This window comes from Poromitra crassiceps (assembly GCF_964638095.1).
Source record: "Poromitra crassiceps genome assembly, chromosome: 2".
NCBI lineage: Eukaryota > Metazoa > Chordata > Actinopteri > Beryciformes > Melamphaidae > Poromitra > Poromitra crassiceps.
The window spans coordinates 71244937-71269934 of NC_139624.1; the positions used below are offsets into that span (position 1 = coordinate 71244937).

The 24998-nt window shown below is 46.3% G+C and overlaps 1 protein-coding gene across 1 annotated transcript in view; it reads left to right on the forward strand.

Moving 5' to 3' along the window:
- Positions 1-24998, forward strand: part of cUnh8orf34 (chromosome Un C8orf34 homolog) — a gene marked incomplete at both ends in the record, with an annotated part of 154815 nt that overhangs the window by 122939 nt on the left and 6878 nt on the right. Inside the window, 3 exons of the mRNA XM_083662925.1 lie at positions 5170-5299; positions 10510-10982; positions 14658-14754. Coding sequence (XP_083519051.1) covers positions 5170-5299; positions 10510-10982; positions 14658-14754 — 700 coding nt within the window. The remainder of the gene's footprint in view (positions 1-5169; positions 5300-10509; positions 10983-14657; positions 14755-24998) is intronic.

Genomic DNA, 24998 nt, shown 5'->3' on the forward strand with positions numbered 1-24998 from the left:
GAAGCATCACCAAAGGCTTTTCCCCCCCGTTTCTTTTTTCATTTTGAGATGGTCTTTTGGTTTGGTCGTAGTGGGAGGGGGATTATACAACTCGGGTTTTGTGCCACTGACATTAATATCCTCATAAGTCAAAGCAAAAATTAGAACAGCCCTTTATTTGTGGGAGATGAAAAGGCCTTTGCTTCTCATCTCTGCATAGATTAAAACACTTTGATCCATGCGTCCAAAACAAAGGGAGAGCAAACAGTTTGACACATTTGGGGTTCAGGTCATACATCATTTGTGATAAGGACAATGGCTGCTTGTGCAGGAGGAAATCTCTTGACATCCATTCAGTCTGTCTTGCTAGTACAACTGTGGGATGAAGTCAAATCCAATGTGTCTTGTCACTGGGTATTAGAGAGATGAGCTATTCCATAGGGCCTTGCTGTTGTATACAGTATGTGGAATGTGTACAGGTATATAGCTGCACACTGTACTGTACTGTGCTGTGCTGTGCTGTGCAATGTCCTGTATGTTGAGGTGTTCCAGGTCACTTTGTGTGTGAAGATCTGGCATCAACAATGATGTCTGTCTTAAGCCATAAGCACATGATCAGCTCTGCCATCCTGTTCCCCAACCAGGAGGTCATTAAGGGGCATCTGGGTAGTGTACAGAGGTAAACGCACCGCGGAGACCCGGGTTCCATTCCCCGCACTTCCAACTTGGTCGGACGTTGGTCAGAGGTTCCTAGAGACATAATTGGCCGTGTCTGCGGGTGGAAAGCCGGTGGGGTATGAGTCCCGGTCGCTGCACTAGCGCCTCCTCCGGTCGGTTGGGGGGCATGTGTTCGGGGGATGGGAACTGGGGAGGAATAGCATGATCCTCCCACGCGCTACGCCTTGCTGGTGAAACTCCTCTCTGTCAGGTGAAAAGAAGTGGCTGGCGACTGCACATGTATCGGAGGAGGCAGATCGGCAGAGGAGGTGGAGCAACGACTGGGACAGCACGGGGAATTGGCTAAGTACAATTGGGAATAAGAAAAGAAGAAAAGTGCATTCAAGTCCCGTATACTGTATGCACCACCAAGCATCTTGGAATATTGATCATTATTGATCTGAATGAACTTAAAGGCAGAAGAACCAATTCGACTAGTCTGGAGTCACCATGCTGAGACAGTTGATGAAAACCAGTCCACATCTCTCTCAACAGAGAGCGTCGTCCTGCTAATCGAAAGCAACCATTTATTCAACAACAGTCATATTTTCATTGTAATGTCTGTTTATTTTTGGATGTTATCTGGAGAGCTGGATTGCTTGCAGACGCGGTATATCCTGTCCGACCGTGTGTCTGGCCACGGGAGTGTATCGCCGACTCCGATGGCCCTTCGCCTCAAGTGTGTGTAGTCTCCAGGATATATGGTCTTGATTATGGCGTGGGCCGCTCGCTCGCTCTCTGGACAGAGGAGCTGGAGGGCTGCAGCAGTGCAGATGGTTCACTGTAGACCTCTCTGAGAAGAGCAGTTCCATATGGACAGAGCGCTGTGTAACAAGCCTGGCTTTACTTAAAGCACTGTGACTGTACACGTTTTACCCAGTCAACCTAGAAGACAACATAGCTGCTCCAACTGTAGCAGTAAGCCTGAATCATCATCATCATCATCATCATCATCATCATCATCATCAGTTTGTGTCGATAACGATGCTGTAAGGATTCTGTAATGTACAGGAGAGTGAAAATGAATTTCCCTTCCGGGACAAATAAACTAACTCTAAGTCTATCATCATACTGTTAATACACAATACATTGTATTTCATTTATATAGTGCTTTCTCAATAACTCAAAGCACTTTACAGCACAAATACAGTATTAAAACAGCATCAGAAACTGTTTCAATTATTACACTTTAAATGAACAATACAATCATAAATGATATGCTTATCTAAAAAGGTGTGTCTTCGAGAAGTGATTTAGATTAATGGACATGGTTCAGTGCTTGTCCTCAGAGTAATGACTCACAGTACAACAACAATAAAAAATGCATTTGAGAAAGTTGAGATGTGTTTGCTATGTTCTCAGAGCCGAGAGGAGAGAAAGGACAAGGATGAGGTCATGCTGTTGGATTACCACCATAGAGGAAGAAATCAAGTTGGGGGCGGGGCGGGGGCATTATTTAAGGATGGGTTGTGGTGTTGTGGTCTCACTGCCACAAAGCGCCTCATGCACCGCTTAATTTGTCAATGATGACGTCCCGGGTCTCAGAACACTGAGGGGTCACTGTTAACGCCAGAGGGAGAAGGTTCCAGAACCTATTAAGACTATTGTGCACTGGAGGCACAGCGGTGCTGCTCAGTACAGCCATATAGATTACTATAGAGACACTGCGGAGCGCGTCATCATTCAGAAACCACGCCCAAAACGGGGGGAAACAGAAACCCCCCCCTCCAATCCTAGCGTTCTCCTATGTTGCGTGCATGGTTGCGTGTTGCACAAAAAGATCATATATACGGAAGATGAACACTCCAACTTACTTCCTTGACAGCTAGATCCACATTTTTCTTCTCGCCAATTCTCAATGGCTTCCTTGTTTTGCACGAGAGTACAAAAAAACTTTAACTGGCGATTTTCTACATTTGTTGTCTGCGCAGCCCACCACACAACAGCTTTTAGCTATGTTTAATTCAAGGAAAATGACGCTGGTCTATGGGAGTGAACGGAGCAATTTCCCCCGTGATGGGCGTGGCCTATTTCATGCAGTGTCTCTATAGACCTCACAGCCTAAACATTATAATGAGAGACTAGTCGAAAGTTTAACAAGCTTTAATGATACAACAAATTAATTTTGCCGTATGACTCCATGATATGATGACGCTCCTCCTGAGATGATGATAGGGCGTCGTCAGTGAAGAATAGGATAGAAAATCCCCCCATAGGGAATTCTTCAGGGGTCATGACGTTGGTGGTGGTCAGGGGAGGAGGTGGGGGCGAAAACAACTGCTTTCAGGGATGATGATCAGCAACTGAGGATGACACATAGCACATACTGTATGCAGCACATAGCATAGTAAAACATGGACTCTGATATACTACGCTGGTTAGGTCATTGGCTCAGCAGGAAAGGAATAGCTTGGGCTGATTGGTTATTGCCACATGAGGGGAAGCAGCGTGGGAAACTGTGAATGGATGAGGAGACAGCATGAATGAAAGGGGGCGTGCCTAACAATGAATGGGTTATACAACCTCAAAGAAATGGGACGTGCACTGTGATATGACCTGAACTGGGCGTTGGCTGCTAAGTAGCCTTCATTATTGAAATTTGTTAAAACATCACTAAATGACCGAATATATGACCATATGACTACTGCCGGCCCTATAACCAAAAACCATGCCCTTCAAGTAGTGGACTACAGTATGGCTATTCAAATGAATATTCAAGACTTGGCTGTGGGATATCCTAATCATACATCAACACATCGAGGAAACTGCAATGGCTTCAATCATCTGCCAGACAAATTCTGTCTCGAGTACGCATCAATATTCAACACAAATACTTTCATAGGATATCTGCAGTATTTTGAACGTAGGAAACAATGTCAGTGAATAACTAAATGACAACAATAAAACATGCAGCTAGAAGTAGACATGAATGCACCACGCTGGTTTTGGAATGCCCGCAGTGATGTGGCGCTTACAGCCAGCCCTTCACGACAACTAAATTAATGATGTCTGGACACTCAACATAACGTGCGCAATGCCCCACATGTTTAACTGTGGGACTCACGCGACCGCACTCCAAATCATTTCTGCTTTCATTTATGCAAATGTAAATTTAGATGTTATTGTCCCAGCAGAGAACTGTCACACGGACAGCAAATTCAACTGTCTTTTTAGCCACAACGATGTCTGAAGTTTACCATAATACTCTGCAGAGCAGCTCACCCATGTGATGTGATTATTACTATGTTACTTTCTACCTGTCTTCATCGTGGAAATCAGCCAATTCAGTTTTTTAGCAATGGGGAAAGGAAAAGTCCACTGCTGGGGTTATTACATGACAGAGAGAAAAATAAAAATAAAATATGACCTCATGTCACTGACAGGCACCAAGTCCACAGACCTTGGCAATCACGTTCCGCCATTGATTTGTGGGTAGCCAGTTGTTCATTATTTCAGTTGTTGTTTTTCCTCTTTGAATGTGTTTGTCAAACCACTTGGAATCCCGGGTGCTCTAAAAACGAGTCGACTGTTATATCGGCGGTTTGTCTTTTAAATGTTGTTGGAACGACTGTGCGTCTATCATCGGATCTTTTAACATCTCTGTAGCCTGTGTCAGCACTTTGTCACGTTGCGTCAGCCTGTCTGTCAGTAGGTCGCTCAGCACATCAGATGATGTCAGCGTTGGCATCAGAGGTATCATAACTAATCTAGTGTAAACCAACATTACAGGCGGTGGGATTACACATTTGATTCCTCACCTGCACTAGAGGCTCATGCATACTTGGGTCCATTGGCTTAACAGATCATCTGTCCACTTGTGTGCCATCAAAAGGGATAAATAGGGGGATTAGGCGTGCTGCCATTACAGGACTTGGCAACCCCAGTCTTTCTAATGGGTCCCTCTCCAAATAATATACTAGGCTTGGAATAGGTAGAGAGCAAAGTTGCCCAAACTAGAAACCCTTAGTGATCCCCGCCCCCCTGCCTGCCTTCACAAAATCCAATGTCCTTTCATGGCGAATTATCCTCTTTTTGTTGTTGTATGATGATAACAACAATATAGTCGGCGCTTAAGAAACGATGTAAGATGTCTGATTTACTGTTCGTTAACTGCTGCTGCAGGATCTGCTGCTGTCAGGCTCTGTGCCAGCAAGCAGACTAGTGTGCCCAACTCCTATAGATTTATTGATAGTTAGACAAAAATGTCCGCTCCACCACTGCTGACAGTCTACTGCCCTGCGCTCACTAAACAGAGAGTGCTCCGCGCTGCACGCTTTCATCTACGCTCACTGTGGTTTCTCATGTTTTTCTAAAGCCCATAAAAATAATAATTGCCCTCTCTTTTTCCCCCCCCTAGCAGATATGGCTCAGATATTTTCAGCAATAACTGGAAATTATATAAAGGATTAACCCCGAGTCTTTCTTCTAACGTGACGTGTGTCTCTTTTTTTTTCATTCTCCTTTGCTAACTAGCGTCAGGCTGTCTGGGAGGCTGATCTGAAGGCTGTGAGAGGAGGGAGCTCCTCCATCGGCCAGACAGGCCTGCTACTGGGCGACTCCCTCTTTTCCAAGGAGCTGGAGAACATGGGCAAACACCTTGCCGGTAGGCCGTGTGTGTGTGTGTGTGTGTGTGTGTGTGTGTGTGTGTGTGTGCGTGTGCGTGTGTGTGTGCGTATTGTGTTGTCTTGTGTCTTTAATGATGAATAGTGTGAGTAACCCAGTCTGCACATATGCAAACACACACACACACGCACGCACACACACACACACACACACACACACACACACACACACACACACACATACACACACACACACACACACACACACACACACACACACTTTGAACTAGGACTTAATAGACAGGGGTTTGAGGAGTAGATATGGGGGGAGAGTCTAGCCAAGGATTATACTGTTTTAGGCCAGAGATTTTTTGTTAATTAAAAACGGATCTTCCTGCTTGAATGTGTTGGGACTAAATAGAAGAAGTAATTAAAATAGTTACTGCACGCCAGGAATTCATCTAATGACTCCGGCTCTGACAACTTCAATCAGTCTAATAACTGCGGCGCTGCCCGACTCCTTTTGCAGCGTGTGAAGTCTGAAGCGTGCGGGAAACTGACAGTGTGTGACGACAGCGTGGGGATTAGCCCGCGTGACATTATGCAGTCGCTGTTCCTGAGCGCTTCAAGTCTCGTCCTCTCTTCTTCTTCTTCTCTTTGACATATTATGTGACGTCTGGGTGACTCCGAAAGCTGCCTTTACTGTCACGATGATCAAGTACGTACTCGTTTATTACGAAGCAGATCAAAGCCTGGAGCTGAGACCAAAGAGAACATCGCCCGGTTCGTTCGCCATCATGTGTCGCCCATTTGTTTGTTTACGCGTGTCCTCCTCCCACTTTGGTGGACCATTGTGTGTCAAGGCCCTCGTCTACGCCTTCACATTCCACACTTATGTGAAGCATATTGGCTCCACTTAGCGAACCTATTAATGTCACCCCACAGTGGTCCCAGCTGTGAAGGTCTCCTCAGCTTATCTGAACACATTGGCACTGTATACTCTGGTCCCAGCTGTGAAGATCTCCTCAGTTTATCTGAATACTCTGGTCCTGCAGATGTGAAGATCTCCTCAGTTTATCTGAATACTCTGGTCCTGCAGCTGTGAAGATCTCCTCAGCTTATCTGAATACTCTGGTCCTGCAGCTGTGAAGATCTCCTCAGCTTATCTGAATACTCTGGTCCTGCAGCTGTGAAGATCTCCTCAGCTTATCTGAACACTCTGGTCCTGCAGCTGTGAATATCTCCTCAGCTTATCTGAATACTCTGGTCCTGCAGCTGTGAAGGTCTCCTCACCTTATCTGCACATATTGGCACTGAATACTCTGGTCCTGGAGCTGTGAAGGTCTCAAGTTCAAGTTCAAGTTCAAGTTTATTCGTATGTCCCAGAAGGGCACTTTGGTTCACATCAGACAGTAGTGGATAATTACAACATCATTACTAGTTTGAGATTAGTAATAACGGCACACTTCAGAATTGAGATACATTATTACTAGTTTTAAAGTAATAAAGGCGGACTTCAATATTATACAATACATAAACATTTGTTGCATTATGTACAGATTCCAAAGGACCATCTGCTGCCCTCAGCCGGGTCGCCACGTGCGCAGCGCCACCGTTGCATTAGCTCCTCAAACAACACAAGCCTCCTCAACTTATCTGCACAAATTGGCACTGAATACTCTGGTCCTGCAGCTGTGAAGGTCTCCTCAGCTTATCTGAATACTCTGGTCCTGCAGCTGTGAAGATCTCCTCAGCTTATCTGAATACTTTGGTCCTGCAGCTGTGAAGATCTCCTCAGCTTATCTGAATACTCTGGTCCTGCAGCTGTGAAGATCCCCTCATCTTATCTGCACATATTGGCACTGAATACTCTGGTGCTGCAGCTGTGAAGGTCTCCTCAGCTTATCTGCACATATTGGCACTGAATACTCTGGTCCTGCAGCTGTGAAGGTCTCCTCAGCTTATCTGAATACTCTGGTCCTGCAGCTGTGAAGATCTCCTCAGCTTATCTGAATAGTCTGGTCCTGCACCTGTGAAGATCCCCTCAGCTTATCTGCACACATTGGCACTGAATACTCTGGTCCTGCAGCTGTGAAGATATCCTCAGCTTATCTGAATACTCTGGTCCTGCAGCTGTGAAGATCTCCTCAGCTTATCTGCACACATTAGCACTGAATACTCTGGTCCTGCAGCTGTGAAGATCTCCTCAGCTTATCTGCACACATTAGCACTGAATACTCTGGTCCTGCAGCTGTGAAGATCTCCTCAGTTTATCTGCACACATTAGCACTGAATACTCTGGTCCTGCAGCTGTGAAGATCTCCTCAGCTTATCTGCACATATTGGCACTGAATACTCTCTGACTTGCATCACAGTGCACAGAGAGAGACCACAACAGCATCTTGGTGCTTTAGGGGGCACTAAGGGAGGACTGCGTGTGTTAACAGCAACACACTTATGTTTGGCGCCCACTTGCTCCTCAGATGGTATTGATTTGGAGTTGCTTGACGCTGAGTGAGTGAATATTCAGGCAGAGAGAGGCTATAGCTAGAGCTCCCGCCAGGCGCTCAAATGAGGCTGTTGAACAAGCTAATTTGGTGCTTTCATGCCTTTATTAGCTGCTAATACTTTCCATGTTAGGAGCCAGGGCGCCTCTTTTCATCTCATCTTCTTACCCCAATTATGTGGTTGGGCAATTTCTCTTTGTCCGCCTGTTGTTGTGATCAAATGAATCTTCATGATTTCATAATAGACGCAGAAATGACTGGTAAGAGAATGTGATTACAGAAAGATGCCACCGATTTAATTAAAATATGGTTTGCGAATGTCACAAATCAGTCCATTGTCCAAATGAAGTCTCTCAGTTCTATCACAGGACGACTATTTTAAGTTACTTATTTGTTCTGTGACTGCAGATGTACTCCAGACAAGAGACGAGTCGTTAGCAGTTTCGTTTCTTCTCAGAGGATGGACCCAATAAAGATTGCATGAGTTGTGAATGGTTGTATAGCGTGCTGTGGCCCTGTACTCTCTCACCAAGTGCAATTGCTGCTTGATCAAAGACTGTATAATAGATTAGATCTGTTTCTTCTTGTCCTCTTCTCTCTCTCTCTCTCTCTCTCTCTCTCTCTCTCTCTGTCTCATTTTCTCTGCCTGTCCTCTTTCTTCCTGTTCCTACTGAAACGATCGGATCACAACGTATCAAAGCGTCGTAACCATATGGATTTTTATGCAACTTCTTTGATTTTTCCAAAAGCTGTCATTTCATATCAGCGTCTGCGAGATGGCCTACAGTAATTTCCGTGTCGAACACGGTCGGCGCGGAAATATCTCCACGCAGCTGGTTGTCATAGGAGACTCATTAATGCGAGGAAGAAACCAGCGACTGGTTTACAATAAGAATCGTGACTGGAGCCAGCATTTACGGAAAGGAAGCATGATTTTCAAACCAAGAATGGGCTGTTTATAATTAGATCGGTAAATAAGGCTATATAAGATATCGTGGTTATTAATCAGCATATCCTGTTTACGATGTAATAAAAACACCGGTCATGATGGTTATGGTAGGAATGGTGTGGGTGGGTAAAGAGCTTCAACCCGGAAAATCATCGCAGATGGAAGCTATGGAGTTTATAGCAGTATCCTTGTTGTGTGTAGTATTTATTTGTACTTTCGTCACAGCAAAACCCACGCAGAGATACTTATCTCTCCGGGTGCAGAAAGTAGTGGGGGGGGTTTGGTCACCGTCTTAGCTGTGTATATACAACCTAGCAACCTAATAACACAGCATTCTCTTGGCTTATTGTCATAGTACATACTGCAGTCCTGCCACAAGCTGCTGATGTCATCTTATGCCCCAGCAGCAGCAGCAGCACCCCCCACAGAGTTAAGTCAGAACCGGACCAAGAAAGTCCTGGCTGTAGCCATCCCACCCCTGGACCTTGGTTCCACCCCCTCCTCCTCCTCCTCCTCTGCTGCTTTAGAGAAGTAACACATGTAGGGTGTACTGAAGGTTAAAGCAACGCAGACACAATGTCACGCAGTACACTTGCAGGTTATTGAACACATGGGGGCAAGGCGCTGTGCTGTGTGTGCTCTGCGTAGCATCTCGCTGTAAAGGTTTGACCTCCCCACAATCAGGCCTGATTAGGCACAGAAACAGAAATCTAATTATGCATGTCAACGAATTAAACGCATTGGGTCTCCCGGAAGGACGGCGTATACCAAACAGCCTGGAATAGTTTTCAAGCGAAAAGCTGCTTCATGTCCCAAAGCTGCATTTTAGAGTAGTATTGCAGAGGTCTGTTTTGCATACTTAATGGCTAGTGATCTGCGAGGAGGAGCATGTGTTTCACATTTTTAGCATGGAAAAATGTTGTTTGTTTTGGAGAAAGCAAGGATTTTGCTGCTCAAAAAAGAAAAAGGAGAAAAAAAAGAGGAAGTCAAGGTTTGTGAAATACTTGCAATGCTTGTATTTGTTATTTATTTAACGTCACACGTACACAGTTGTCCAGGAAAAGTCACTTCTGGTGAGTCATTTTCTAAAGTTCTCCCTCTCAGATGATAACTGCCAGGCTGCTCTGTTCAATCCCAATTGCCAAGATCCTGCAAAAAAAAGGTCTAAAAACATGGAAAAAATGAGGCAGGAGTTTTTGGCTGCATCGCTTCTCTTCCCAAACAGAAATGTTTTCGAGACTACCAGTGGTGCAAACAAATGTGTTTTTCTCGGGAACAGGGGGGAAAAGGAGGAAAAAAACAGACTGCGCTAATATCAACTTGGAAGCTTTTCTGACGGAGGAAGCCGGATTCACCACAATTTACAGGCTCTATAAATATTGTCATCATTGCCCAGAACAGGGATTAAATCAAAACAGTCTCACCCACTTCGGTCTTAAATGAAGTCTGTGAATCATCTGTCTTCTGTCTATAGGATGTATACTAACTTCAGAGCCGAGCCTGCATAACATCTCCCTCCACTTTTATCTGCTCGTCCAGTTCTAGGCTTAAGAGTTGTCTGGGAGCCATAGAGACTTTTATGGGAATAGTGGCATACAGTAATCTAAACTCAATGTGAACCTTCTCATTTCAATGTGTGATTGAGATAGGAGAAAGGTTGAATTTCGGAAACAATAGTAACTTGCTTTTTTGGGGGGGACGCATGCATCTGTTGACTATTAAGTTCTAAGTCTAAGAGCGGGAGGGATGCTGACTTGGATTGTCTCCCTCTCTGCTGTGTTTCTTCCCCCTCCAGAGGTTGAGAAGGAAGTGGCCAAGCTGGCAGAAGCAGGGAAGATGACCAACAGGAGCTCCAACAATCCCCACAGTAGTCTGCTGCTCACGCCTCTGTTCCACAGGACGCTCCCCAACACCCTGAATCTGAGCCGGCCCCAGGCCTCAGCCAAGCCCGGAGCCGTGGGCCTCCCCCTGCTCAGCCCCAAGCCCGCGTCGCTGGTCATGGGTCGGACTCAGTCTCCCAGCAACCCCGGCAGCAGGACTCAAACCCCCAGAACCCCCAGCAGGCCCCTGACGCCCAATAGCTTGTTGACGCGCTCCGCCGCAGGGACCCCTGGTGGAGCTCCTCATAAGGAGGTGACGTTCAGGAGGTCGCGGAGCCGCCCGGTGACGCCCACGTGTCAGCCCGCCCGCCCCCGACCGCTGCTCACCCCTCCTGGGCTAAGTACCACCGACAGCCTGGGCGCCAGCCTACGGGCCTACCTGTCCGAGGTAAGAGCCCCAAACTAAAAGACTTAACCTTCACGATCCGAAACACCTAATTATCTCATTGTCCTGAAGCCTAAATATTACAGTATGTCTCCATTTTGTAGATGCTGTAGTTTCTCTATTTAGTCTATGTAAGGGTCATTTAGCGATGGAATAGAACTACTGTGTGTAACAGTGTGTAAAACATGGGGGTGAAATGGTCTTAAACCTCAGGTCATGATCTTGAAAATCACCCCGGCTTTATTGTAAGGTGTTCGTGAAATTGTGCGGTGAGTGTCAAATAGGCCGAGGCTGAACCCAAGTCAAGTCGGCTGTGGAACATGAGAGTCTTTACACAGGGAGATTGAGAGTAAGACGTGCATACGCGTACGCGCGTGCGCACGCACGCACGGGCACACACACACACACACACACACACACACACACACACGTGCATCGTGTGGGGTTTAGCGCCGTGTGGTGGAGGTCTGTACAGTAGGATGTCATTTCACCGTGGAAAAATGTGTCTGGCTTAAACGGAGACTTTTCAATGGGATTTCTCTCTCTCGAGCTCCTTTCATGGTCTACTTCACGGCACCGTTAAATACAAAACTGTTTTTTTGAGGGCTTTATTCATAATGGTGGGGCATGAATTTCACAATCCTCTCTGTATGCCTTTGACAGCTCCGTCGGTTGACGCCTTGGTGAGATTATCAAAAACACCACAGCAGCAGCACCGATTCTGCTTTTTTATTGAGGCCACCTGGTCCCCGTGCAGGCCAGGGCTGAAGCTAGCCTGGGTAAACCCATCCCCCACGTGACCTGCTCTCAGACCTGTTCTCAGTCACTATGTGACTGGGAACTGAGAGAGCAGGTCACGTGGTGGCTGGGTTTACCTAGGCTAGGCTGAAGCCACTAAAGGAGGCCTGCTTAGAGAGAGGGTGGAGGGGGATCCTGGTCCCCGTGTCGGGCCAGGGCTGAAGCCACTAAAGGAGGCCTGCTTAGAGAGAGGGTGGAGGGGGATGCTGGAGCTCTGCAGAAGAACACTGGGATGTACAGGAAAGAAGTCAAGTCAAGTCAAGTTTATTTGTATAGCACATTTCATACACAGAGGCAATTCAAAGTGCTTCACATAAAATGGTTGACAGGAAAATAAAAGAAAAGAAGAGAGTAAAATGGACATTTAAAAGCATCACAACAAAACTTAAAAAAAAGAGTATAAAAAGTGCATTAAGCAACTTCATTAAGCACATAGAATGGTTGACAGGAAAATAAAATGGACATTTAAAAGCATCACAACAAAACTAAAAAAAAAGAGTATAAAAAGTGCAATAAGCAACAGGCGCAGCAGTTGCAGAAAGAGCTAAAACTTATAGAGGACTCATTGGGTTTGCATAGTAGCTGTCAGCAGTTAAAAGCGACGGTAAACATAAAAGTCTTTAGTCTATTTTTAAAAGTAAGTAAGGTTGGGGCAGATCTGAGGTCTTCAGGCAATTTGTTCCAGCTAGCAGAAGCATAGTGGGTAAATGCAGCCTTCCCGTGATTTGATTTGATCCTAGGGACAGTTAATAAGCTGGACCCTGTTGACCTAAGAGTTCTAGACGGTTCGTAGCGTGGGAGCAATTCAGCTATGTATTTTGGGCCTAGGCCATTAAGTGATTTATAGACTAATAACAGTATTTTAAAATCTATTCTCTGACACACTGGCAACCAGTGTAAGGACTTAAGAACTGGAGTGATATGATCAGCTTTCTTAGTCTTCGTTAGAACTCTAGCAGCAGCATTCTGAATGAGTTGAAGTTGCCTAAGTTCTTTTTTGGAGAGACCAGAAAAAAGGCTATTGCAGTAGTCTAACCTACTATAAATGAAGGCGTGAATTAGTTTTTCTAGATCCTGTCTGGACATGTATCCCCTAATTCTTGCTATATTTTTAAGATGATAAAAAGCAGATTTTCTAATTGACTTAATGTGGGAGTTAAAGTTGAGATTGGAATCAATAATAACTCCAAGATTTTTGACTTGATCCTTAGGCTTCAGGGATAGAGACTCAAGGCGTACAGTGATTTTAAGCCTTTGTTCTTTGGGGCCAAACACGATCACCTCAGTTTTGTCTTTGTTTAGCTGTAGGAAATTCTGGCACATCCAGTTATTTATTTGATCAATGCACTGGCACAATGATTCTATGGGGGCATAGTCAGCTGAGGAAAGAGTTATACACAACTGAGTGTCGTCTGCATAGTTATGATAGGCTACTTTGTTTTTTTGCATAATTAGGCCTAGAGGGAGCATATAAAGGTTGAAGAGAACGGGCCCCATAATGGATCCTTGAGGCACCCCACAAGTCATCCTAGTTAGGTCAGATGTGTAATTGCCAATGGAGACGAAGTACTTCCTGTCTTGAAGATAGGACTTGAACCACTGGAGGACCGTACCCGATAGCCCAACCCAGTTTTCCAGTCTGTCCAATAAAATTGAGTGGTCAACAGTGTCAAATGCAGCGCTAAGATCCAGTAGCACTAGAATCGAATTTTTGCCTGAGTCTGTGTTCATTCTGATGTCATTTATGACTTTAGTAAGCGCGGTTTCAGTGCTGTGATGGGGGCGAAAGCCTGATTGGAGTTTATCTAGGAGATCATTTGAGGTTAGGAATCTATTGAGTTGTAGGTAAACAACCTTTTCAATTATTTTGGCTATAAAGGGGAGATTAGATATTGGTCTGTAGTTACTGATTACCGATGCATCAAGGCTACGCTTTTTTAGTAGGGGTTTAATAACTGCAGTTTTCAGGGACTCAGGAAAAGTGCCGGTCACAAGGGATCTATTAACTATTTGCAATAGGTCTGACGACAGACAGTTATAAACGCTTTAAAAAAAGAAGGGATGTAAAGGGGGCTGCGTTTCTACTCATCCCTGAGCTGCTCTGTAGTTTTCCCCCTGCTGGCTGTGTGGAGCGCTGCGTCACCTTTTAGCACTGAAAAAGAAGAACACATAAAAGACTTTCGCAAGAGAGCACGGGGCAATTTATTCATTAAGTGTTTGCCCCCGCGGGGCGATACTCAGAGGTGTACTCGTGCTATAACAGAAAATAAAAACAGCTGTATAGCGCTATTGGCTCTGACATGCATGTGTTGCCAGTGAGCGTTTGTGTGCGATTCGCTTCTTCGACCTGCTGCTCTCTTTCACGGGGTCATCGCAGATTTCCGTGTAATACCATTATAGGCTTTAACAGGAGGAAAGAGAGAAGGTCTGTGTTTGGCCGCCGAGACGTTTTGAAATGAGTTGAGATTTGATGTTCTGTTTGGACATTCCACCATCTAAAGTTGCTAAATGACATTTTGCAGCTGGGCTGAATACATATTTCCAGATGTTCTCCTTTCATTCTCTATAAGCCCAGGAAGAAGATGTGTATATAAATTATATATATCTAGATGGATGAAGAGATGGAGAAGTAAACAGACTGAGACTGACCCCCCCCAACCTATGCTTCTGTCTCTCTCTTCCTCTTTCTCAGAGCTGAATTAATGCAATAATCATCTCCTCTCCTCTCCTCTCCTCCTCTCCTCTCCTCCTCTCCTCTCCTCTCCTCTCCTCTCCTCCTCTCCTGCTCTCTTCTCCTCTACGCTCCTCTCCACTCCTCTCCTCTCATCTCCTCCTCTCTTCCCCTCTCCTCTCCTCAACTCTCCTCCTGTCATATTTCAGGATGAGTTTTACCAGCAGTTACAGGCCATCAGACAGCCTTGGCATATCCCTAGTGACACAGAGAGCGACATCCTGGAGCCTCCTGAACAGGACAAGAGTGAGTGACCTCTCTTCCTTTCTCCTCCTTTTCTCTTTTCAACTCTCCATTCCTTTGCTTATCATATCATTTTTCTTAGTGGGCCGTCTGGGTAGTGTAGAGGTAAAAAGCACTCACCTACCACCAGGGGGCGTCTGGGTAGTGTAGAGGTAAAAAGCACTCACCTACCACCAGGGGGCGTCTGGGTAGTGTAGAGGTAAAAAGCACTCGCCTACCACCAGGGGGCGTCTGGGTAGTGTAGACTAGAGGTAAAAAGCACTCACCTACCACCAGGGGGCGTCTGGGTAGTGTAGAGGTAAAAAGCACTCGCCTACCACCAGGGGGCGTCTGGGTAGTGTAGACTAGAGGTAAAAAGCACTCACCTACCACCAGGGGGCGTCTGGGTAGTGTAGAGGTAAAAAGCCAGTGGGGTATGCGATCATCCCAAGCGCTGAAAAGACGCGGCTGGCGACTGCAAATGTATGGGAGGAAGCATGTCATAGCCTACAACAAACCGGCAGAGGGCGTGGAGCAACGACCGAGAGAGCAGGGGGAATTGGCCAAGCACAATTGAGGAGAAAATGGGAGAAAAACAGAAATTCTACAACAGCATGAGTGAATACTGGATTCTGATTGGCTAGCAACAGTGGTAAATAGGCCAACAATCTACAGTTCGGCTCCAACCGCAGTATCACTCCGCTCCCTGATGAATGAAGAACACCTGTGCTGACTCCGCCCACTGTTAGCCTGTCAGTCTACAAATCTCTAACAAGGAAATGTCCGATTTCGTAGTAACGTTTGATTTACTGGGTGGATTGAGTTTTGAGCAGTGGTTAGATGAAGATGAAGGTGAAGTGAACAAAGAACGTGAATCCCGTTAAGGAATAGGTTAGTTGTTTTTTGGCTCAAAGGCAACTAAATGTTTAGTGCAATCATTGATCTTGTGTATGGAACTATATTCTGTGGCGGAAGGATAAATGTATTCTGAAACCAGTAATGATTGTAAATAAATGAATTGAATGTTACAATTGTGTATTTTTTATATTATGTGGTAGCTATTGTAGAAAAGAAATTTACCACGAGAGGAAGGGGGTTGTGGCCACATTTACCACTGGTACAGGGTTTATAGCACTCGGCTTCGCCTCGTGCCACAACCCTGTACCAGTGGTAAATGTGGCCACAACCCCCTTCCTCTCATGGTAAATTTCTTAAATACTCGATTAACAAAGTAAACAAAAACAAACCAAAAAAAAAATTTTTGAACGAGCCCAAAAGATCACAGTTAACTCATTCATGGCCAGTTTAGGACTGCCAATATTTCGCACAGGCCAAAGATTTTCATAATTGTTGGTCATCTTTCAAGACCCACAGTAAATTATCTATTAGCACCAAAGTGATTTGCAATACCTCAAAATGAAGATGTACGTCTCTGGGTTCACCAGGGAAAAAAAAGTGAGCTTTTAGCATGTTCTGTACTCTACTTATAGCCATTTATATACACCCTGTTTTCACCAAAAAGGTCTCTCTGAGAAGATAAATTGCAGAAAATGGCATTTTTGTAAATCACACAATCTCAGGCAGAACTCGCTCTCAATTATTTTATTTTGAACTGTATTGACATCAGACATGTAAATATTATTCGTTATGACACAAATTAAAAAAATATATATACCGTAAATTTCGGACTATAAGCCGCGGCTTTTTCCCCGTTTTTTGGCCCTGCGGCTTATATAACGGTGCGGCTTATCTATGGATTTTTTCTGAAAAAAAAAAAAAAAATCTCTCTTTTTTAGCACTCTTTCTAACTAAAAATCCACTTCTGTTTTAATTTCCTCTCTTGCCCTCTTTTCACCACACCGCGGACACTGTGTGCACTGTAAAAAAAACACAGGTGGTGTTGTGTTATGTTGTTTTGTTGAAATGTTAATAAATGGGAGCTTCCTCAAACAGCCATCTCTTTCCCGACAATCCCCTCTGTGCATGAACCCTTACATATGGTAATTAAACATTAAAACACAATTAAAAAAAAAAAAAAAAAAACATTAAAACACCTGCGGCTTATAGTCCGGTGCGGCTTATATATGTAACAAACAGGCAATTTTGCTGCTGCGGCTTATACTCCGGTGCGGCTTATAGTGCGGAAATTACGGTATATATATATATATATATATATATATATATATATATATATATATATACATAAAGTGCTTTTTTTACATTCAACAATACAGTTTACTCAGTGTGAGTGAGTGTGATCATAGAATAGAATGCAGAGATCAGTGTAGTCTCTCTCACACACACACACACACACACACACACACACACACACACACACACACACACACACACACACTCCTTACCGCGAGATCATCCGGGTCCTGTCGCATTGGAATCCAGTCTTCCTCGCCCTCGACAGGAAAGTGGCCGTGCTGCTTCGCTCTGTGTGAAAGCCATTTCTGTGGCGAGGCTGCTGTTCTCCTCCTGCTCACACAGTTGTGACTCCGTCTCGTCTCTTTCGGGCTGGGACACAGGAACGGGGTCGAGGGACCAGGATCGATCATGTTGGTCACGGGTTTGACTACCGCGAACGATCGATGTCCGCTGCCCTGCAGCATATGGCTCGTGCAGCGCGCCGAGGGGCGTTTCAATGGCGTTTCTCCTCTCTGCACAACTTCACAAGGAAGCGCGTTTCTCTGTTTTCTGTTTTTCCTCCTGCTCATTTCAAAACAACAGCTGCGGTATGTGTTTGATCGCGTGTTGTCGGCTTGCCTTTGAGGCTAAGGACCTGATAACATGTCACAGGCTGGGGAAGTGTTTGAACTACGCGCTGCACTAATAAAAACAAAAACACGTCAAACACGTCATTGGCCCTGATGGCTATTCCTGATAACACGTCAAAGACGTCTTTGGCCATGAATGAGTTAAGCTCGTTCTCAACGCCTTTCATTTGAATCCACAGTTCCCAAGTCTGACAAATTGCCCCGCTAATGCGTCTAGCTTCCCACAGTCCCACTTTCTTTTTTTGGAAGTTTGCGAAGTTCATTTCATTAACGTCACTTCTCCGATGTGAGTGACTAATGCGTTTCAAAATGGCAATAGATCTATTAAAAAAGCAGAGATTAATGCTGTAAGTCGTGAAACTTTCCGTATTCCACAGTTGGGTGATATCCTGCGAGGTTCAGAGGTGGAATACGTTGTTGTCTAAGATTTCCTCTCCTGGCTTCATTCAAGAGATTAATCTCCATTAAGATCTGGTCAATAGACGTGAATGACTTTGGGCTGAAAGTCATAAATCCAATCATAATAATGGTCTGGCTAGAGGCAGTGCAGCACATTGCTCTCGTTGGCTTTGAACAAGACAGAATTAGATCAGACCTCCTTGAAGGTTCCACTCCATAAATCCCCTGAATGAATTGGGTACTATGGGCTGATACACAGAGGAGCTTGCCAAGATGAAACGAAGAGTAGTTCTCAATTCACTCAGGACTATTAACAAAGCATCAGGTTCATGCTCTCTTGACATTTTATGGTGAGACAAATTCTCTATCTCTCTCATCCCCAAAAATGTTTCTCTAGAAGCTGATATTGTAGCAGCTGGACTAAACGAAAACGTAACTTGCACAAGCATTGCTTGACACATTTTTTTCAGAAACTGTTACTTGTAAAGCCTACTGTGTGACTGGGGGGGGGGGGGGGGAATCTGCAGTTAATTTATTAATCAAGCTAAGAACTATTTATGCCATTAAGTCAAAAACAAAATGTTCTCAAATTAATGTCACCCTCTTTTCTCTGTAAACAAAGATCTAGCATCGGCTACTCACACGGAAAATCAAGTGCATGTGGGAATCAGAGACAACTTTTATGGAGGCCATGAAACAAGAATTCCAGTCAAACAAAACATTAAGCAGGCGAAAAAAGGTTGTCAAATGGAAATATAAGCGTTCGTGACAAGTTCCCCTCGAGGCTCGTTGTTTTGCCAAATGAATATCTTGCAAAATGAATGGATATATTTCCTTAATAGCCCCTGGGGGCCGACGTTAGGCCTTGGCAATGACGACGCCATGTTGAGAAAGGATATGAGCAGCACGTTGGATCAGAGATGGCTGAGAGACCGGGGGAGAGAGGGACAGAGAAAAAGAGAGACCAGGGGGAGAGAGTGATGGAGAAAAAGAGAGACCAGGGGAGAGAGTGACAGAGAAAAAGAGAGACCAGGGGAGAGCGTGACAGAGAAAAAGAGAGACCAGGGGAGAGAGTGACAGAGAAAAAGAGAGACCGGGGGAGAGAGTGACAGAGAAAAAGAGAGACCAGGGGAGAGTGACAGAGAAAAAGAGAGACCGGGGGAGAGAGTGACAGAGAAAAAGAGAGACCAGGGGGAGAGAGTGACAGAGAAAAAAGAGAGGCCGGGGGAGAGAGTGACAGAGAAAAAGAGAGACCAGGGGAGAGAGTGACAGAGAAAAAGAGAGACCAGGGGAGAGCGTGACAGAGAAAAAGAGAGACCAGGGGAGAGAGTGACAGAGAAAAAGAGAGACCGGGGGAGAGAGTGACAGAGAAAAAGAGAGACCAGGAGAGAGTGACAGAGAAAAAGAGAGACCAGGGGAGAGTGACAGAGAAAAAGAGGGACCGGGGGAGAGAGTGACAGAGAAAAAGAGAGACCAGGGGAGAGAGTGACAGAGAAAAAGAGAGACCGGGGGAGAGAGTGACAGAGAAAAAGAGAGACCAGGGGAGAGAGTGACAGAGAAAAAGAGAGACCGGGGGAGAGAGTGACAGAGAAAAAGAGAGACCGGGGGAGAGAGTGACAGAGAAAAAGAGAGACCGGGGGAGAGAGTGACAGAGAAAAAGAGAGACCAGGGGAGAGAGTGACAGAGAAAAAGAGAGACCGGGGGAGAGAGTGACAGAGAAAAAGAGAGACCAGGGGAGAGAGTGACAGAGAAAAAGAGAGACCGGGAGAGAGAGTGACAGAGAAAAAGAGAGACCGGGGGAGAGAGTGACAGAGAAAAAGAGAGACCAGAGGAGAGAGTGAAAGAGAAATAGAGAGAACAGGGGAGAGAGGGACAGACAGGGGGAGAGAGTGACAGAGAAAAAGAGAGACCAGGGGAGAGAGTGACAGAGAAAAAGAGAGACCAGGGGAGAGAGTGACAGAGAAAAAGAGAGACCGGGAGAGAGAGTGACAGAGAAAAAGAGAGACCGGGGGAGAGAGTGACAGAGAAAAAGAGAGACCAGGGGAGAGAGTGACAGAGAAAAAGAGAGACCAGGGGAGAGAGTGACAGAGAAAAAGAGAGACCAGGGGAGAGAGTGACAGAGAAAAAGAGAGACCAGGGGAGAGAGTGACAGAGAAAAAGAGAGACCGCGAGAGAGAGTGACAGAGAAAAAGAGAGACCGGGGGAGAGAGTGACAGAGAAAAAGAGAGAGCAGGGGAGAGAGTGAAAGAGAAATAGAGAGAACAGGGGAGAGAGGGACAGAGAAAAAGAGATACCAGGGGAGAGAGTGACAGAGAAAAAGAGAGACCAGGCGAGAGAGTGACAGATCAAAAGAGAGACAAGGGGAGAGAGTGACAGAGAAAAAGAGAGACCGGGGGAGAGAGTGACAGAGAAAAACAGAGACCAGGGGAGAGAGTGACAGAGAAAAACAGAGACCAGGGGAGAGAGTGACAGAGAAAAACAGAGACCAGGGGAGAGAGTGACAGAGAAAAAGAGAGACCGGGGGAGAGAGTGACAGAGAAAAAGAGAGACCAGGGGAGAGAGTGACAGAGAAAAAGAGAGACCGGGGGAGAGAGTGACAGAGAAAAAGAGAGACCAGGGGAGAGAGTGACAGAGAAAAAGAGAGACCGGGGGAGAGAGTGACAGAGAAAAAGAGAGACCAGGGGAGAGAGTGACAGAGAAAAAGAGAGACCGGGGGAGAGAGTGACAGAGAAAAAGAGAGACCAGGGGAGAGAGTGACAGAGAAAAAGAGAGACCGGGGGAGAGAGTGACAGAGAAAAAGAGAGACCAGGGGAGAGAGTGACAGAGAAAAAGAGAGACCAGGGGAGAGAGTGACAGAGAAAAAGAGAGAACAGGGGAGAGAGGGACAGAGAAAAAGAGAGACCAGGGGAGAGAGTGACAGAGAAAAAGAGAGACCAGGGGAGAGAGTGACAGAGAAAAAGAGAGACCAGGCGAGAGAGTGACAGATCAAAAGAGAGACAAGGGGAGAGAGTGACAGAGAAAAAGAGAGACCGGGAGAGAGAGTGACAGAGAAAAAGAGAGACCGGGGGAGAGAGTGACAGAGAAAAAGAGCGACCAGGGGAGAGAGTGAAAGAGAAATAGAGAGAACAGGGGAGAGAGGGACAGAGAAAAAGAGAGACCAGGGGAGAGAGTGACAGAGAAAAAGAGAGACCAGGCGAGAGAGTGACAGATCAAAAGAGAGACAAAGGGAGAGAGTGACAGAGAAAAAGAGAGACCGGGGGAGAGAGTGACAGAGAAAAACAGAGACCAGGGGAGAGAGTGACAGAGAAAAAGAGAGACCGGGTGAGAGAGTGACAGAGAAAAACAGAGACCAGGGGAGAGAGTGACAGAGAAAAAGAGAGACCAGGGGAGAGAGTGACAGAGAAAAAGAGAGACCAGGGGAGAGAGTGACAGAGAAAAACAGAGACCAGGGGAGAGAGTGACAGAGAAAAAGAGAGACCAGGGGAGAGAGTGACAGAGAAAAACAGAGACCAGGGGAGAGAGTGACAGAGAAAAAGAGAGACCAGGGGAGAGAGTGACAGAGAAAAAGAGAGACCAGGGGAGAGAGTGACAGAGAAAAAGAGAGACCAGGGGAGAGAGTGACAGAGAAAAAGAGAGACCGGGTGAGAGAGTGACAGAGAAAAACAGAGACCAGGGGAGAGAGTGGCAGAGAAAAAGAGAGACTGGGGAAGAGAGTGACAGAGAAAAAGAGAGACCAGGGGAGAGAGTGACAGAGAAAAAGAGAGACCAGGGGAGAGAGTGACAGAGAAAAAGAGAGACCAGGGGAGAGAGTGACAGAGAAAAAGAGAGACCGGGGGAGAGAGTGACAGAGAAAAAGAGAGACCAGGGGAGAGTGACAGAGAAAAAGAGAGACCAGGGGAGAGAGTGACAGAGAAAAAGAGAGACCAGGGGAGAGAGTGACAGAGAAAAAGAGAGACCGGGGGAGAGAGTGACAGAGAAAAAGAGACACCGGGGGAGAGAGTGACAGAGAAAAAGAGAGACCAGGGGAGAGAGTGACAGAGAAAAAGAGAGACCGAGGGAGAGAGTGACAGAGAAAAAGAGAGACCAGGGGAGAGAGTGACAGAGAAAAAGAGAGACCGGGGGAGAGAGTGACAGAGAAAAAGAGAGACCGGGGGAGAGAGTGACAGAGAAAAAGAGAGACCAGGGGAGAGAGTGACAGAGAAAAAGAGAGACCAGGGGAGAGTGACAGAGAAAAAGAGAGACCGGGGGAGAGAGTGACAGAGAAAAAGAGAGACCAGGGGAGAGAGTGACAGAGAAAAAGAGAGACCAGGGGAGAGAGTGACAGAGAAAAAGAGAGACCGGGAGAGAGAGTGACAGAGAAAAAGAGAGACCGGGGGAGAGAGTGACAGAGAAAAAGAGAGACCAGGGGAGAGAGTGACAGAGAAAAAGAGAGACCAGGGGAGAGAGTGACAGAGAAAAAGAGAGACCAGGGGAGAGAGTGACAGAGAAAAAGAGAGACCAGGGGAGAGAGTGACAGAGAAAAAGAGAGACCGCGAGAGAGAGTGACAGAGAAAAAGAGAGAGCAGGGGAGAGAGTGAAAGAGAAATAGAGAGAACAGGGGAGAGAGGGACAGAGAAAAAGAGATACCAGGGGAGAGAGTGACAGAGAAAAAGAGAGACCAGGCGAGAGAGTGACAGATCAAAAGAGAGACAAGGGGAGAGAGTGACAGAGAAAAAGAGAGACCGGGGGAGAGAGTGACAGAGAAAAACAGAGACCAGGGGAGAGAGTGACAGAGAAAAACAGAGACCAGGGGAGAGAGTGACAGAGAAAAACAGAGACCAGGGGAGAGAGTGACAGAGAAAAAGAGAGACCGGGGGAGAGAGTGACAGAGAAAAAGAGAGACCAGGGGAGAGAGTGACAGAGAAAAAGAGAGACCGGGGGAGAGAGTGACAGAGAAAAAGAGAGACCAGGGGAGAGAGTGACAGAGAAAAAGAGAGACCGGGGGAGAGAGTGACAGAGAAAAAGAGAGACCAGGGGAGAGAGTGACAGAGAAAAAGAGAGACCGGGGGAGAGAGTGACAGAGAAAAAGAGAGACCAGGGGAGAGAGTGACAGAGAAAAAGAGAGACCGGGGGAGAGAGTGACAGAGAAAAAGAGAGACCAGGGGAGAGAGTGACAGAGAAAAAGAGAGACCAGGGGAGAGAGTGACAGAGAAAAAGAGAGAACAGGGGAGAGAGGGACAGAGAAAAAGAGAGACCAGGGGAGAGAGTGACAGAGAAAAAGAGAGAACAGGGGAGAGAGGGACAGAGAAAAAGAGAGACCAGGGGAGAGAGTGACAGAGAAAAAGAGAGACCAGGCGAGAGAGTGACAGATCAAAAGAGAGACAAGGGGAGAGAGTGACAGAGAAAAAGAGAGACCGGGAGAGAGAGTGACAGAGAAAAAGAGAGACCGGGGGAGAGAGTGACAGAGAAAAAGAGCGACCAGGGGAGAGAGTGAAAGAGAAATAGAGAGAACAGGGGAGAGAGGGACAGAGAAAAAGAGAGACCAGGGGAGAGAGTGACAGAGAAAAAGAGAGACCAGGCGAGAGAGTGACAGATCAAAAGAGAGACAAAGGGAGAGAGTGACAGAGAAAAAGAGAGACCGGGGGAGAGAGTGACAGAGAAAAACAGAGACCAGGGGAGAGAGTGACAGAGAAAAAGAGAGACCGGGTGAGAGAGTGACAGAGAAAAACAGAGACCAGGGGAGAGAGTGACAGAGAAAAAGAGAGACCAGGGGAGAGAGTGACAGAGAAAAAGAGAGACCAGGGGAGAGAGTGACAGAGAAAAAGAGAGACCAGGGGAGAGAGTGACAGAGAAAAACAGAGACCAGGGGAGAGAGTGACAGAGAAAAAGAGAGACCAGGGGAGAGAGTGACAGAGAAAAACAGAGACCAGGGGAGAGAGTGACAGAGAAAAAGAGAGACCAGGGGAGAGAGTGACAGAGAAAAAGAGAGACCAGGGGAGAGAGTGACAGAGAAAAAGAGAGACCAGGGGAGAGAGTGACAGAGAAAAAGAGAGACCGGGTGAGAGAGTGACAGAGAAAAACAGAGACCAGGGGAGAGAGTGGCAGAGAAAAAGAGAGACTGGGGAAGAGAGTGACAGAGAAAAAGAGAGACCAGGGGAGAGAGTGACAGAGAAAAAGAGAGACCAGGGGAGAGAGTGACAGAGAAAAAGAGAGACCAGGGGAGAGAGTGACAGAGAAAAAGAGAGACCGGGGGAGAGAGTGACAGAGAAAAAGAGAGACCAGGGGAGAGTGACAGAGAAAAAGAGAGACCAGGGGAGAGAGTGACAGAGAAAAAGAGAGACCAGGGGAGAGAGTGACAGAGAAAAAGAGAGACCGGGGGAGAGAGTGACAGAGAAAAAGAGACACCGGGGGAGAGAGTGACAGAGAAAAAGAGAGACCAGGGGAGAGAGTGACAGAGAAAAAGAGAGACCGAGGGAGAGAGTGACAGAGAAAAAGAGAGACCAGGGGAGAGAGTGACAGAGAAAAAGAGAGACCGGGGGAGAGAGTGACAGAGAAAAAGAGAGACCGGGGGAGAGAGTGACAGAGAAAAAGAGAGACCAGGGGAGAGAGTGACAGAGAAAAAGAGAGACCAGGGGAGAGTGACAGAGAAAAAGAGAGACCGGGGGAGAGAGTGACAGAGAAAAAGAGAGACCAGGGGAGAGAGTGACAGAGAAAAAGAGAGACCAGGGGAGAGAGTGACAGAGAAAAAGAGAGACCGGGAGAGAGAGTGACAGAGAAAAAGAGAGACCGGGGGAGAGAGTGACAGAGAAAAAGAGAGACCAGGGGAGAGAGTGACAGAGAAAAAGAGAGACCAGGGGAGAGAGTGACAGAGAAAAAGAGAGACCAGGGGAGAGAGTGACAGAGAAAAAGAGAGACCGGGGGAGAGAGTGACAGAGAAAAAGAGAGACCAGGGGAGAGAGTGACAGAGAAAAAGAGAGACCAGGGGAGAGAGTGACAGAGAAAAAGAGAGACCAGGGGAGAGAGTGACAGAGAAAAAGAGAGACCAGGGGAGAGAGTGACAGAGAAAAAGAGAGACCGCGAGAGAGAGTGACAGAGAAAAAGAGAGAC